We start from the raw sequence: 15,793 nt of genomic DNA, 5'->3' as shown, positions 1-15,793 counted from the left end.
TCTTCTGTGTTTCGTGTTCCTGGGTGCCGCCATCTTTGTTGTCTTAAGTTTTAAAGAAAACTAGATCAGTTAGGACGAAAAGAAGAAAAGATGCTGAGAGAGGGAGAGGAAGCGATTGGGGAAAGGCAAGTTCCGCATGACAGTGCCGCTTTAAATTAATGAAACAAAGTAACAATTATATAAATTCATATTTAAATGTATCATAAATCGCCGCTGTATATTTTATCTGTTTACATCTAATTGTGTGGTTTTTGGCAGCCTTGGCCATACCGTCTTTAAGCTATGACATTTGTTGTATGCTGTGTCCTCTGTAAGGGTGTGAAGTCAGGATATAGTAACCTACCATATGTTTTGCTGTGCAAATCTGGTGTGGAGAATGGCTAATTAGATTAAGAGGCTTGAAAGTCTGGCACGGGTGATGGCTTTTTTGAGAGGATTAAAAAACAGAGTGATCGGCAGTGCTTGTAACTAAACAGGTTTTGGGGAATACAGAACATCAATATATCAGTCTGTATTTCACTTCGTAAGCATGGTTAGCTTGTAGTGGCAGGTCACGTCAGGCTGTAGAACATTATGTTAATGGAACACTATAGGCTCTCCAATGAAGTGGTTGGGTGCCATGTACCTGTCTGTTTAACCCTGCATTGTTTACATTGGAGGATTAACATGCCTCAAGTGGCAGTTAGACAGCCACTAGAGGCACTCCCGCCCCCATAGCAGAGTTAAAGTCGGCTATTTAATCAGATGGTCTCATAGCCTCTCAAAGCTTTCCGACAGCAAAGCTTTGGATTGGCTGAGATCATCAAGATTTATATTTCCTCTCCCCCCCCTCCCCCAGCCGAGACATACATACATACAGACACATATACAAAACGTTTAAGTCACCCTCCTATTTCCTACCTTTTTTTTGGGGTCCAGTCGTGCCTCAGTTCCCACTCTGACTCCTTCTTCTTCCTCCCGCGCGGCTCTCTAATAGCTGGGAGGAGTGACTGGGGCAGTCACTTCCTCCCAGCAGTGATCTCATCACAGGGGGCCTGGTCGCGCTGTTAAAGCGCCACAGCGCTGGCCGGGCCCCCTGGAAATCCATACCCATCGGGTGGCCCTAACAGCATGGGCCATTTGATGGGCCCCTTGAACGTGCGAGCCTGGCGGCTTGCCAGGTGGGTCAGGGCCGCAAAACAGGGCAGCTGTGACCCCTATATGTATGCCACTGTGTTGGGGCCAATATCTTTTGAGAGATACATTTGTGCATTTCTAATGCTATAGTGTTCCTTTAATGTTTCCATCCATTTGTTTTAGCAGGAACAATGCCATGGAATTTATTAAGTATGTCCTGAATCTAAATCATTGTACTGTCATTGTAATGAATTTGATAGCTGGCCAGGGTACTGGATCACACCATGTTTAAGGAATTAAACAAGACAATAGCATAGAGCTTGAAAACGCCCTATATTTTGTTTACGGGTTATAATCCTAACGATGACCGTTTCCATGAACCTAAGCAGAATTGCCGAATGAATTGGTCTGTTCAGGTTCCCTCAGTACCCCTATATAGAGGTCAGATGTAGGTATACAGGTTCATAATCAACAATCATTCATTTTAGATGATACGGATGTATCAAATATTCAGTTAACATTAGAAAGAACATTCTCCACAAAAAATGTCAAAATTCAATCTTTTGCTACAAGGAGTTTGTTTGTTTTTCCCCTTAGTCATCAAAAAATGTCAGAGTGAAGACAATGTAACAATCCGTGTTCAAACTTCACCTTCATAAAGGCTCCAACAGATTAAAGAATTATGGAATTATTTAATATGAAGATTGTTCATTACATTTTTAATATTTCTTTTTCTTCATGTACATAGAAACATGCAAGGGGTAAGCTCAGAGGAGATCAAGCCCTGAATAAGGTCCTGAAACACCTGGGGTATCATTTTGGCCTCATGTTATTGTTAAAGTCCCTTGTAATACTGAGAGAGAAATACCACCTCCATTTTTTAAAATGTGTAACTGTGCACTATAGTGTTACAACATGGATTGGGGTTTATACAGCAGGTGTGATATTTAAATGTAATAATTTAACATATCAGGGTTTTATGTAAAGCTTAACATGTACCCTTGGCCTGAAGCCACTGTTTTTTTATTCCGCTGAGCCCTGGTACATCTCAATTGCGTGATTTATAAGTCTATATGTAGCTATTTTAATATCTCTAATTAATTTGTGACCTTTCCTCAGTAGTATCACTTTTAAATATACACAAGCAGTGAACTTGTAGCACCATTGAGAAAGCGTAGCTTAAGGCATAGGGCCTTGACAGGGCTAAGATGCAGGCTCGGGGGAGGGCTAAGATGCAGGCTCGGGGGAGGGCTAAGATGCGGGCTGGGGGGAGGGCTAAGATGCAGCCATAGTGGTGATTGGTGGGCTAGTGTTTGGGGGATGGCCATTTTACAGTTCCTGCACTAATAACTTGACTTACCTGGTCCCTCCCCTCCCTTCCTTGGGTTTGGCGTGGTGTTGGAGTTTACCAATTTGGGCACATGGATAGGGTAAGGAAGGTTAAGGGGAAAACGGGCCTTCTTGGTTAAGACTACTCCTGTTATGGAATTTGATGCCCAAGATCAGTGATATTTAGTGACTGAGGTAAACAGAAAGAGGGCTTCAAACAACAAACTATATTTATCATTTTAACTAAGGCATCAAAAGAAGAGTCAAAGGTAGATTCACCACCTTTCTCAACATAGCAATAATTTAAAACGTACATATACAGTAAAAAAACGAAAAGGGAAAAAACGAGACAAGATTGCATTATGTTAACCAAAAGCTTTAGAAGGAAGATATCTGTATTTCATAGAAGAAAATGCACATTTTTTATATTTTCCTGATAGATCCCTCCTTTGGTAGTTCAGCCCCTCTCTCTGATTCCACACAATTAACACTGGATGCCAGGAATGTAATCATGAGCTTTGGAAATACATCTGGCTGCAGCACCAGGCAATTCCTTACAGATGTAGAGTCATTTACTCCCTGTATCCACATGTGAGCATTCCCTACCCCGGAGACAGAAAGACTGACACGTGGCTCTTACTATAATAAATGATCCTGTGTAGGATGCAGCGTGTTTGTCACAGTGTGTGCAATGCACTAAATGAGACTGGCTTTATCGGATCATGAAAACATGGAGGAAGAAGTGAAGTAGATAATCTGCATTGAGCTTCGAGAATGAGTGGTTTTGGGATTAAACTGATTATTGGTGTTTTTCCCCTCTCACAATAGATTAGCCAATGGGTTGGATGGTGTGAGGATTGAGAACAAAGACCACATATCCGTTCTGACGTTCTTCAATGTATCGGAGAAAGATTACGGTAACTACACTTGTGTTGCGTCAAACAAACTCGGGAACAGCAATGCCAGTGTCATACTATACGGTGAGCAAACTTTAATCTCTAAAAATAAAGCATACACCATTAATGGCACACAAAAACTTGTCCTTTCTTGAAAGACCTCAATCACCTGATTCCTGCACCGGTTATAAAACATGTAACAAACCCTTTAACGGTAGGGCATGAAGAGCCAGTCAGATGCATGCTGGTAAGGTTGAGAGATTGTGGGCCACTGATAAAGGTTTAGTGTAGGGTTAAGGTCTAAAAGCTGAGTAGTTGCCATAGAAACCATGGATGAGCCCCACTGATTACCGGTAGTTGATTTGTGTCATTTTGGTCCAGATTAGTTCCTTAAAGCGAGTGTCAGTTATACTGCAGATGTTTTTTTAAGTCTGTAGGTTTTCAGTATGTCTGATCCACGACATCATAAAAAATAGTAAGTAGACAACAAAAAGGGTCATGTACTAAATCAAGAACAGAACTCAATGGGAAATTCAACATTTTAGGTAAAAAAAGTCACGCTGGAAAAATAGTGGAATTGGTGAATTTTTCATATGTGCCTACTTTGACTTAAAGCTGTGAATTTCCTTGTCCGCTATCCTCAATTCCCAATAATAATGTAGACCTATTATAAAGACCATGCTTCAATATATGTAGATTCTTAGGAATTGCTAGAAACCTCAGTTTCCTTCTTTATCATTGAGTTGTGTACCGATTTGGCAGACAGTAGGTTAACCCGCAGTCAGAAATGTATGTTTGGATACAAGTGCATGCGTTATCTTTAGTACAAGATTCTTTCAATCATTATGCAGTTTCACTCCATCACTGAGCTCTGCGCCGTGTTTATATAGAAAATGAGTCTGCAATTCTTTTACACAGTACCATAATCAAATTTTACAACAAGGAGTTGGAGTCTCTGGTTTTCATTTTTTTTTCCGTCTACCAGACTTGGTGTCCTCATTTCCCAGCCAGAGAGCCATTTCACGTCTTTCTTTGAATTGATACATTTTCAGCAACGTAGATTTCCTTCCAGCTTCCATGCATATCTCTTTGTTTAGAAATGTATTTTAATTTGGAAACATGCGTCTCTGTTGAATGTTGTTTTGTTCCCTTAGTAATCAAATTCCCTTTCTTTCCTGAAGAGTTTCCTTTGTAAAATCGCCTCTAGTTTTGTTGATGAGACGGCCATGATTTAGTGTGCTGTGCTTTAATGAATGCTTTCTCTCAGCAGGTCCCGGAGCCGTACATAACAGAAGTAGCTCAGCGTCTGCAGCCCTGACCGCTACTTGCCTCTGGTTCTCAATTCTCTATTCCCTTACCAAGTTTTGATGAAGCAGAAGACCATGGAGGTGGGGGCATACAGTGATGCTTGGATGCCAGGAATGGGTTCTCCATCCTCCCCCTCACTGTAGGAATGACTTCACAAATACTGAGGGAGTTGTCTCCTTCCCATAAACCCACACTCCCTCGGGCTTTGGCATTCCACTGGTTTAAACAATCTAATGGAAAACAAGATTGTCCTAATCATCTGCCCCTGTGCGTGTCATCTTATGCCTCGTTCTCAATGTGTGAATGCAGAGCCCGGGGGAGCAATGGGCTTGGTTTCTTGTGTTGGTGTCTTCGTAACTCCCTGTGTGATGCTCTGCGGGTCTTTATGGATGCCAGAGGGTAAGGCAGGAGGTTGCCTAACTGATCTGCTCACAGAATGGACGTTGACCACCCTTGTTCAAGATAATGAACATTCATTTTACCCTATTTGATGGCGCTAAAAATCCACCCAAGCTGTCTGTGGAAGCCACAAGTGCGGGGAAAGCACAGTTAATGGCCTAGAGGGTGCCTGGTGATTTTATAGGAACTGCAAGAAACTTCCAGGATGCAGTAAGATGTGTTTCATAATTCAGTCAATGGGTTCACGTACAACCTGTCAAATCCATTCTGTCCACCCTTGAGATCTGGTCGGCAGCAGATACCTTATTGCAAGATTATTGATTTCATGGCTTATCAGTCAGCATGGTATGCCCCTGCTATTCTGTAAAGGACCATGTGATCTATATCAACGCAAATTCATTACAATAGCAAATGTTTCACCAAGTGGAACCATGACAAATTGACCAGCAATGGACCCTCTTCCAATCCGTTACAGAACCTTGTGGATTGTCCTACCCTTCCATCTTTTCCCAGTTTTCCACCCAACAAGTCACCCTTTGTTACAGTAAACCCAATTTCCTCTCTCCTTCCTCTAGATCCTATGGATATTAGAACACCGGTAAATCGTCCCTCATCAACGTTGTCATATTGAATGCACATATGTTTTGGATCAGTGTGCAGTACAATAATGGAAATTATATATATATTTATTTTATTTTAAAGACAAGTTGCGAGTTGGTTTTGAGATATGAATCTGGTAGTAGGTAGGTAAGATGGTTAGACTGAGAAGGAATAACCGCAGACTCCGAAAATCACGTCATGTTTTGATATGTTTGTATGTTCTGCTACTATTGCTGACATCAGAGATGCTCCACAAAAAAAAAAAAAAAACTCAGAACATTGCAAAGTAAATGTGTTTACGGACTGGTTCCAAACTATGGTCACAGATATTCTATAGATACATATATTAAGCACATACAAGAATGCAAGATAAAGCATTTGTTTCGTAGTAGATTAATAAAGAAATGGCTAGGTGATAATTTGCACTGTTCAGACAAACTAGGCAGGGTTGTTGCAGGTATATCTGGAATGATAAAGTGGCATGTTACCAGGTCAGACTGTGGGATAATTTCATTTTTTTAGTGTGATAATTATCTCAGAGTATCCAGCAAGAATGGGCAGAAGTTCGATCTTTGCTGTGGGCAGACTGTAACCCATGATTCTGCCGTGTGTCCATTTTTTGGCCACACTTGCTTTATGGAATAACGGACTTACCTACCATGTATAATATGGATTCTGCTCAGTCTTAAACATTCTAGAGATGAAAGGACACACAGTCAGACTCACAGGGACTTGCAAAGCATTCATCGCAGAGAGACACCCTGAGCATTCCTTTTACTTCCATACTGGAATATTGTGAAGAAAGATAAATATTGACTGGTGTATTAAAGTGTAAATGGAATGTATGCACACGTGGAGCAATATCTAGCTAGGTGGAGGTAATGCAGTGCTCTGTGTGGCTCAGATGAACGCTGTGCTCTGTTCGGTGCGAGAGACTGTGGGGATCCTTTAGTCTGTACGTATGCTATTTTGTGAAGCAGTTGAGCTCTGGAATATTTTCTTTTTATTCTCTTTAAACCCTAGAAGGCCGGTGCTCCAATTCCCATGTTAGAATGTGATGAAAACACAGTCAGATTGCTGCATGTTACACAGAGTTTGTAAACTTTTCTAGGCCAGGACAGTGAGATGGTTGTAATCCTGTGATGTGTCAATAAAATCTGATATTTGTAAGGTCTGCTTATTTCTTCCCCTTGTCCTTCAAGAACACAATGAAAGTCTATTCTTGTAACTGTTGGCTAGCTGAGTAACGGCATTTAATGCCCCATAACACATTCAGCCGATCTATCCTGTAGGAAGTAACGGCATTTAATGCCCCATGACACATTCAGCCGATCTATCCTATAGGAAGTAACAGCATTTAATGCCCCATAACACATTCAGCCGATCTATCCTGTAGGAAGTAACGGCATTTAATGCCCCATAACACATTCAGCCGATCTATCCTATAGGAAGTAACGGCATTTAATGCCCCATAACACATTCAGCCGATTTATCCTGTAGGAAGTAACGGCATTTAATGCCCCATAACACATTCAGCCGATCTATCCTATAGGAAGTAACGGCATTTAATGCCCCATGACACATTCAGCCGATCTATCCTATAGGAAGTAACGGCATTTAATGCCCCGTGGCAAATTCAGCCGATCTGTCCTATAGGAAGTAACGGCATTTAATGCCCCGTGGCAAATTCAGCCGATCTGTCCTATAGGAAGTAACGGCATTTAATGCCCCATAACACATTCAGCCGATCTATCCTGTAGGAAGTAACGGCATTTAATGCCCCATAACACATTCAGCCGATCTATCCTGTAGGAAGTAACGGCATTTAATGCCCCATGACACATTCAGCCGATCTATCCTATAGGAAATAACAGCATTTAATGCCCCGTGGCAAATTCAGCCGATCTGTCCTATAGGAAGTAACGGCATTTAATGCCCCATAACACATTCAGCTGATCTATCCTGTAGGAAGTAACGGCATTTAATGCCCCATAACACATTCAGCCGATCTATCCTATAGGAAGTAACAGCATTTAATGCCCCATGACACATTCAGCCGATCTATCCTATAGGAAGTAACGGCATTTAATGCCCCATAACACATTCAGCCGATCTATCCTATAGGAAATAACAGCATTTAATGCCCCGTGGCAAATTCAGCCGATCTGTCCTATAGGAAGTAACGGTATTTTTGAAATGAAGAGAATTACTTAAGAATACGTAAACTAATATTTTCACTCGGAAGAAAAAGCAACTTCTAAAAGACTGTGCCAGGGCACCTTATGCAAATTAGCTTATTTCCCAAAATCCTTTTCTCAAAGGGCAAAATGAGAGTTCATCACGTGCTGGGATTGACATGGTTTTCATCAAAGGTGGAATCTTGGGAGATTTAAGTAGATTTACACACAGAGCAATAAATAACTCTTATCATTCAAAATGGCAGCAACCGTTACCCCATTTCAGCAGAAAAATATTGATTTTCTATATATATGTCTAAATACAAATATTTGTAATCAACACATTTTCTACATTATATTAATCCCATTGATCAGACCCTAAAGGCAGGACAGTGCAGAGTTAATCTGCTAGGATTCAATGGAAATGCAATTCCTGGATTGAATATCTGAGATGAAATGAAAGTATTTAGAAAATTGGGCATTCTAGATGGACCGAATGGTTCTCATCTGCCGTCACATTCTATGTTTCTATGAGATAGCTACAATGTTTGGAAATGTTTTATATTCAGTTGGTATTGTTATGTTCTATCTTCTGCCATAGTGGGGGGCTCTTGCTGTGCACATGCATCTGAACATATTAAGGAAATCAAATTTACACATCTGTGTTAAGTCTCTTACTGAGTGTTTGTACATCTGCCGGGTATGTTTGAGTGTTTGTGTTCTGTTTCCATGACCTTTTTAAGGTAGGTGACTATGGAAACCAAAACACCATCTGTTTGTGGGATAGTAGTGTGAAGACTAAAGATTTATTTATACATATCACATATATTGATGCCAATTATTAAAGAACCATTCTGGGGCAAACTTTTAAATCGCTCTAACAAACCACAAGATGACTTAGAATGAGATTTTGCATAAAGTGTGAACCCTTCAAATATACAAACCCCCAGATATTTCTGATACAAAATAGTCAGAGATGTAATTAGAAAGTGTGATATTCTGCTTTCACGGCATCAACACAGACTGCACCTCCAGTATCACTTGTTACCGAGAGAGATTATTGCCATTTAAATAAATGTGGTTTCATCCAAATAATCGAACACTTACAGATTTCTTATTTTTATAGGATTTTTTATTTTGTTTTTGTAAGAGGCACATCTGGGTTCAGTGGAGGGTATGTGTTATAGCAGAAATCCCTATACCCTGCCTGGGTACCTCTGCCAAGGACTGCCTCCTAGCTGGAACCAGGGAAAACCTTAGCACTTCCAGTCCCTTTTATGCACAGACAACAGCAGGGGGTCTATTGTATTCAACACAAACCTCTCCAGGAATCTCTGGGCTTCTGAGAGAATTGCATTAAAGACTGGAAAGCTAATTATCTCCCAGGAACAGAGAGCCCAACACAAAATATAAAAACATAAAAGTACCCCCAAACATAATAAAAACATAACATAACCCCACAAATGATACATTCCCAAATAGCTCTGATCTGAGCGCCCAAGTTCTCCAAATGGCACACGTGGTCCTATGCCTAAAATAGTTCCACGGCGTTTGGTGCTTTTGCCGGTCAACTTTCGGGAGCTGCTATGGCCGCAATGCAGGGTGCTCTGCCCTGCTCTCCGGTAGCATTTATTCCCCTTTGTGTCTGGCACCTTCCCTCCAAAAGTGGTCCGGGAACCGCGCGGTTACCACATGGCGAAAATAGTTCCATAACATTCATAGCTAAGTCCCGCTGAGGTGACTGGAGACCCACAAAGTCCTCATACTGATATTAGTTCCATAGCGGTTGCAGCTAAGTATTGCCTGGACTATTCGTGGGTTTGGTTCAGGCAAATGGCCGCCAGAGAGCTAGCGTTCGGTTCCATTCAAATAAAGGGAAAGTCCCGAACCAAGGGGCACCCAGAGAAAGCTGCTATTGGCTGCTGGGCAGGATAACTCCCAAACGGTGTCTCTGACCTGGACCATAGTTGGTGGGCAGGAGGCTAGCTTCCACACTCCTCCAGGAGTCCATGGCAAACATATGTGGGAAGAAGCATTCGTCACATGTATAAAGGACAAAGTTCTAGAATGTTGACCCTGCTGATTACCCACTTTTAGAATTTTGCCCCAATTGTTCCATGGGAGAGGCAGCATACAGGCTGATTTGGTACCCACCAAGCACATTGCACCATCACACTCCACGTATAGATTAAATGTTTTAATCTATATGACACTGTACTTTCCCACCTCTTCCCAGATGGTTCTGAGAAACCAGTGGCCTTTGCCTCAAGATCCTTGACAAAGACAGAAAGTAATAAAGAGGGATTAGCATTGATCTGGGCAATTCAGTTTCATCTCTACCTCTATGGTAGAGCGTTTATCATATTAACGGATCATAAACCACTTCTTCAAATTTGTAATGTGACAAAAGGAATCTCCCAAACAACTGCAACCCGTCTCCAACGCTATGCCCTTGTCAGGATTACACACCTAGGACTAAAGGTAACGTCTTACTGGGCCTTAGAGTTGCCGGACTTAAAGTACCAGAGAATAGTCAGAATACTTGCAAAGGTCAAGGACACAGAAGGAGACACAACGATGAGGGAAAGCCAAAACTCAGAGATACCAGAATACATGGAAGTCAAACGAAGCCAAAGTCAATAACCAGAAATAAATGCTCAAGAACACACTCTTGGACAACCACTAAGGGAAACCACGGCAGGGCAATGAGGAAAGGGCAAAAGGAGTTTAAATAAGCCTCCTTTAGATCCGATTGGCCGTACCCGGCCTTTGACCCCAGAACATGTGTGCGCGTCCTTTACGTGACGTCACACACACGACAACGTCGTCAATACCGTGGGCGGACGTGGGGTTACAAATTGGTATGGATCCGCAGCGGCCGGCATCCACCAACATGCTGCAGGAGTTAGATACAACTGACGCATGGATGCTGAACGGCACTACTGCATTTGTTAGTAAGGCAATAACTGCAGATACTGCAAGGTGAGGATGAATAGGTTACAGCCTTTGGTAAAACTACTAAGCCTCATCTCTGAAGCAAACACATAAACATATAAAAATAGTACAACATATAAACAAAATATCACCCAAGATCCCTAGATAGGCCTTGAGATCCTTCCTCTCTAGGGATCTTGGGTGATGTTTTGTTATATATTATTAGGGTCCAAGCCTACTATAAAACTACCACTATCCACACGGACCAGCTCTCATTTGAGTTATTTGCCTCATTGAGGGGTTGTTTTCTTATCTAAGTAAGGAGTACAACATGTTCACAGCTGGGCGATGGCATATAGAGGATTAAGTGTTAGATAAAATAAATAAGATTTGTACAAATGTTATACTTTACGCCCAATGCCAGAAAAGTCAATGGATTCTATTGTACATAATTTACCAATATTTTTTACCCTCTCCATCATTCCCAATCAGATCAAGCCCTGCTATTAAACGGTACATATTGGCCTACAGCTCTAGTTTGTATTATAAATAAGTTTCGAAGAAGTGCGCAGTGCCAGCTGCTAGAGAGGGTGTGCAGTTCGTAGCACTGCTTGTGCGATGTGAATGAATGTGGCATTTCGGCTCTCTGCCAGACAGAGCTCTCTTAGCCACACACACAGATCACTCTAGGAGATGAAAATTCATAAAGTTTAGATTAGAAGATTGAATTAAGAAATTCTCTGGGAAGCACTTAACAAGATCATCTTGTGTTAATAAAACAGCTGATTTCAGAAGGAGATTTTTATTGAGCTTATTAAATTAACAAGAAAGGAATCTATTTCTGATCAAGAACTGAAAAAATAGCTCCTGGGATGTGAATCGTGCACTTCATTCTTTCCGTCCTTTTAATGTACTGACATTGCCATGGTATGTGACAGAGTCATTGTGCTACATTAAATGGATACATTTACCCTTCATCCTACAATTCTAAAATGCATTACAAATCACGAGTATTCTGATTAATTAAAATTGGAAGGGCTATATGTATTTAGATATCATTATTGACCACTCTCTAATAATGACTTGAACAATGGTAATATTCTCCCTCGCGGGCAAACAGCTCAGTATAGCCACTGATTTTAATTACCTGATATTATCTCCTTTTCTTGCAGGTAATTATCACGGTATTAAGGAACACAATGATTCATTACAGCTTAAACGAGCACAGCCATCGATGTATTGTATATATTTCAAGGGAAGAGAATAAAACTGCAGTTTTTGTTCAAGCAGAAAAACAGATGGTTACTGGTATAATGTTAGTCCAACTCCCTTGGTTTCATCCTAGTGCGTACATTTTCTGCAGGAATTTTCACACTTTCAGTGTACAGATACTAAAAGAGACAATATAGGTACCCACATCTCTTCATCTCATTGAACCTAACCTACACAGTGCATCTAACGTGTGTGGGAGCCTGGAGTGTCCCTTTAATAATATAAACCCACCCAGTGTAACTAACTGTAACCTAACCTACACAGTGCACCTAACGTGTGTGGGAGCCTGGAGTGTCCCTTTAATAATATAAACCCACCCAGTATAACTGTAACCTAACCTACACAGTGCACCTAACGTGTGTGGGAGCCTGGAGTGTCCCTTTAATAATATAAACCCACCCAGTATAACTGTAACCAAACCTACACAGTGCACCTAACGTGTGTGGGAGCCTGGAGAGTCCCTTTAATAATATAAACCCACCCAGTATAACTGTAACCTAACCTACACAGTGCATCTAACGTGTGTGGGAGCCTGGAGTGTCCCTTTAATAATATAAACCCACCCAGTATAACTGTAACCAAACCTACACAGTGCACCTAACGTGTGTGGGAGCCTGGAGAGTCCCTTTAATAATATAAACCCACCCAGTATAACTGTAACCTAACCTACACAGTGCACCTAACGTGTGTGGGAGCCTGGAGTGTCCCTTTAATAATATAAACCCACCCAGTATAACTAACTGTAACCTAACCTACACAGTGCATCTAACGTGTGTGGGAGCCTGGAGTGTCCCTTTAATAATATAAACCCACCCAGTATAACTAACTGTAACCTAACCTACACAGTGCATCTAACATGTGTGGGAGCCTGGAGTGTCCCTTTAATAATATAAACCCACCCAGTATAACTAACTGTAACCTAACCTACACAGTGCACCTAACGTGTGTGGGAGCCTGGAGTGTCCCTTTAATAATATAAACCCACCCAGTATAACTAACTGTAACCTAACCTACACAGTGCATCTAACATGTGTGGGAGCCTGGAGTGTCCCTTTATTAATATACACCCACCCAGTATCACTAACTGTAACCTAACCTACACAGTGCATCCAACGTGTGTGCGAGCCTGGAGTGTCCCTTTAATAATATAAACCCACCCAGTATAACTAACTGTAACCTAACCTACACAGTGCATCCAACATGTGTGGGAGCCTGGAGTGTCCCTTTAATAATATAAACCCACCCAGTATAACTAACTGTAACCTAACCTACACAGTGCATCTAACGTGTGTGGGAGCCTGGAGTGTCCCTTTAATAATATAAACCCACCCAGTATAACTAACTGTAACCTAACCTACACAGTGCACCTAACGTGTGTGGGAGCCTGGAGTGTCCCTTTAATAATATAAACCCACCCAGTATAACTAACTGTAACCTAACCTACACAGTGCATCTAACATGTGTGGGAGCCTGGAGTGTCCCTTTATTAATATACACCCACCCAGTATCACTAACTGTAACCTAACCTACACAGTGCATCCAACGTGTGTGCGAGCCTGGAGTGTCCCTTTAATAATATAAACCCACCCAGTATAACTAACTGTAACCTAACCTACACAGTGCATCCAACGTGTGTGGGAGCCTGGAGTGTCCCTTTAATAATATAAACCCACCCAGTATAACTAACTGTAACCTAACCTACACAGTGCATCTAACGTGTGTGGGAGCCTGGAGTGTCCCTTTAATAATATAAACCCACCCAGTATAACTAACTGTCACCTAACCTACACAGTGCACCTAACGTGTGTGGGAGCCTGGAGTGTCCCTTTAATAATATAAACCCACCCAGTATAACTAACTGTAACCTAACCTACACAGTGCATCCAACGTGTGTGGGAGCCTGGAGTGTCCCTTTAATAATATAAACCCACCCAGTATAACTAACTGTAACCTAACTTACACAGTGCATCTAACGTGTGTGGGAGCCTGGAGTGTCCCTTTAATAATATAAACCCACCCAGTATAACTAACTGTAACCTAACCTACACAGTGCATCTAACGTGTGTGGGAGCCTGGAGTGTCCCTTTAATAATATAAACCCACCCAGTATAACTAACTGTAACCTAACCTACACAGTGCATCTAACGTGTGTGCGAGCCTGGAGTGTCCCTTTAATAATATAAACCCACCCAGTATAACTAACTGTAACCTAACCTACACAGTGCATCTAACGTGTGTGGGAGCCTGGAGTGCCCCTTTAATAATATAAACCCACCCAGTATAACTAACTGTAACCTAACCTACACAGTGCATCTAACGTGTGTGGGAGCCTGGAGTGTCCCTTTAATAATATAAACCCACCCAGTATAACTAACTGTAACCTAACCTACACAGTGCATCTAACGTGTGTGGGAGCCTGGAGTGTCCCTTTAATAATATAAACCCACCCAGTATAACTAACTGTAACCTAACCTACACAGTGCATCTAACGTGTGTGCGAGCCTGGAGTGTCCCTTTAATAATATAAACCCACCCAGTATAACTAACTGTAACCTAACCTACACAGTGCATCTAACGTGTGGGAGCCTGGAGTGTCCCTTTAATAATATAAACCCACCCAGTATAACTAACTGTAACCTAACCTACACAGTGCATCTAACGTGTGTGGGAGCCTGGAGTGTCCCTTTAATAATATAAACCCACCCAGTATAACTAACTGTAACCTACCCTACACAGTGCATCTAACGTGTGTGGGAGCCTGGGGTGTCCCTTTAATAATATAAACCCACCCAGTATAACTAACTGTAACCTAACCTACACAGTGCATCTAACGTGTGTGGGAGCCTGGAGTGTCCCTTAAATAATATAAACCCACCCAGTATAACTAACTGTAACCTAACCTACACAGTGCATCTAACGTGTGTGGGAGCCTGGAGTGTCCCTTTAATAATATAAACCCACCCAGTATAACTAACTGTAACCTAACCTACACAGTGCACCTAACGTGTGTGGGAGCCTGGAGTGTCCCTTAAATAATATAAACCCACCCAGTATAACTAACTGTAACCTAACCTACACAGTGCATCTAACGTGTGTGGGAGCCTGGAGTGTCCCTTTAATAATATAAACCCACCCAGTATAACTAACTGTAACCTAACCTACACAGTGCATCTAATGTGTGTGGGAACCTGGAGTGTCCCTTTAGTAATATAAACCCACCCAGTATAACTAACTGTAACCTAACCTACACAGTGCATCTAACGTGTGTGGGAGCCTGGAGTGTCCCTTTAATAATATAAACCCACCCAGTATAACTAACTGTAACCTAACCTACACAGTGCATCTAACGTGTGTGGGAGCCTGGGGTGTCCCTTTAATAATATAAACCCACCCAGTATAACTGTAACCTAACCTAGACAGTGCATCTAACGGGTGTGGGAGCCTGGAGTGTCCCTTTAGTAATATAAACCCACCCAGTATAACTGTAACCTAACCTACACAGTGCATCTAACGTGTGTGGGAGCCTCGAGTGCCCCTTTAATAATATAAACCCACCCGGTATAACTAACTGTAACCTAACCTACACAGTGCATCTAACGTGTGTGGGAGCCTGGAGGGTCCCTGTAATAATATAAACCCACCCAGTATAACTAACTGTAACCTAACCTACACAGTGCATCTAACGTGTGTGGGAGCCTGGAGTGTCCCTTTAATAATATAAACCCACCCAGTATAACTGTAACCTAACCTACGCAGTGCATC

General features: G+C 41.8%; 1 protein-coding gene across 2 annotated transcripts in view; it reads left to right on the top strand.

The window, feature by feature from the left end:
* The window catches only part of LOC134577841 (opioid-binding protein/cell adhesion molecule homolog), a 538,010-nt gene extending 531,192 nt beyond the window's left edge, over window positions 1-6,818 (top strand). For both annotated transcript variants that reach the window (XM_063436738.1, XM_063436739.1), the window contains exons 7-8: window positions 3,274-3,425; window positions 4,612-6,818. In XM_063436738.1, the coding sequence (XP_063292808.1) occupies window positions 3,274-3,425; window positions 4,612-4,709 (250 nt within the window). In that variant the 3' untranslated portion in view covers window positions 4,710-6,818. The remainder of the gene's footprint in view (window positions 1-3,273; window positions 3,426-4,611) is intronic.
* Window positions 6,819-15,793: the final 8,975 nt, after the last annotated feature.

This window comes from Pelobates fuscus, chromosome 11 (assembly GCF_036172605.1).
Source record: "Pelobates fuscus isolate aPelFus1 chromosome 11, aPelFus1.pri, whole genome shotgun sequence".
Taxonomy (NCBI): Eukaryota; Metazoa; Chordata; class Amphibia; order Anura; family Pelobatidae; genus Pelobates; species Pelobates fuscus.
Note: the sequence above shows the minus strand (reverse complement) of the source record. Positions and strands in the feature narration are given on the sequence as shown.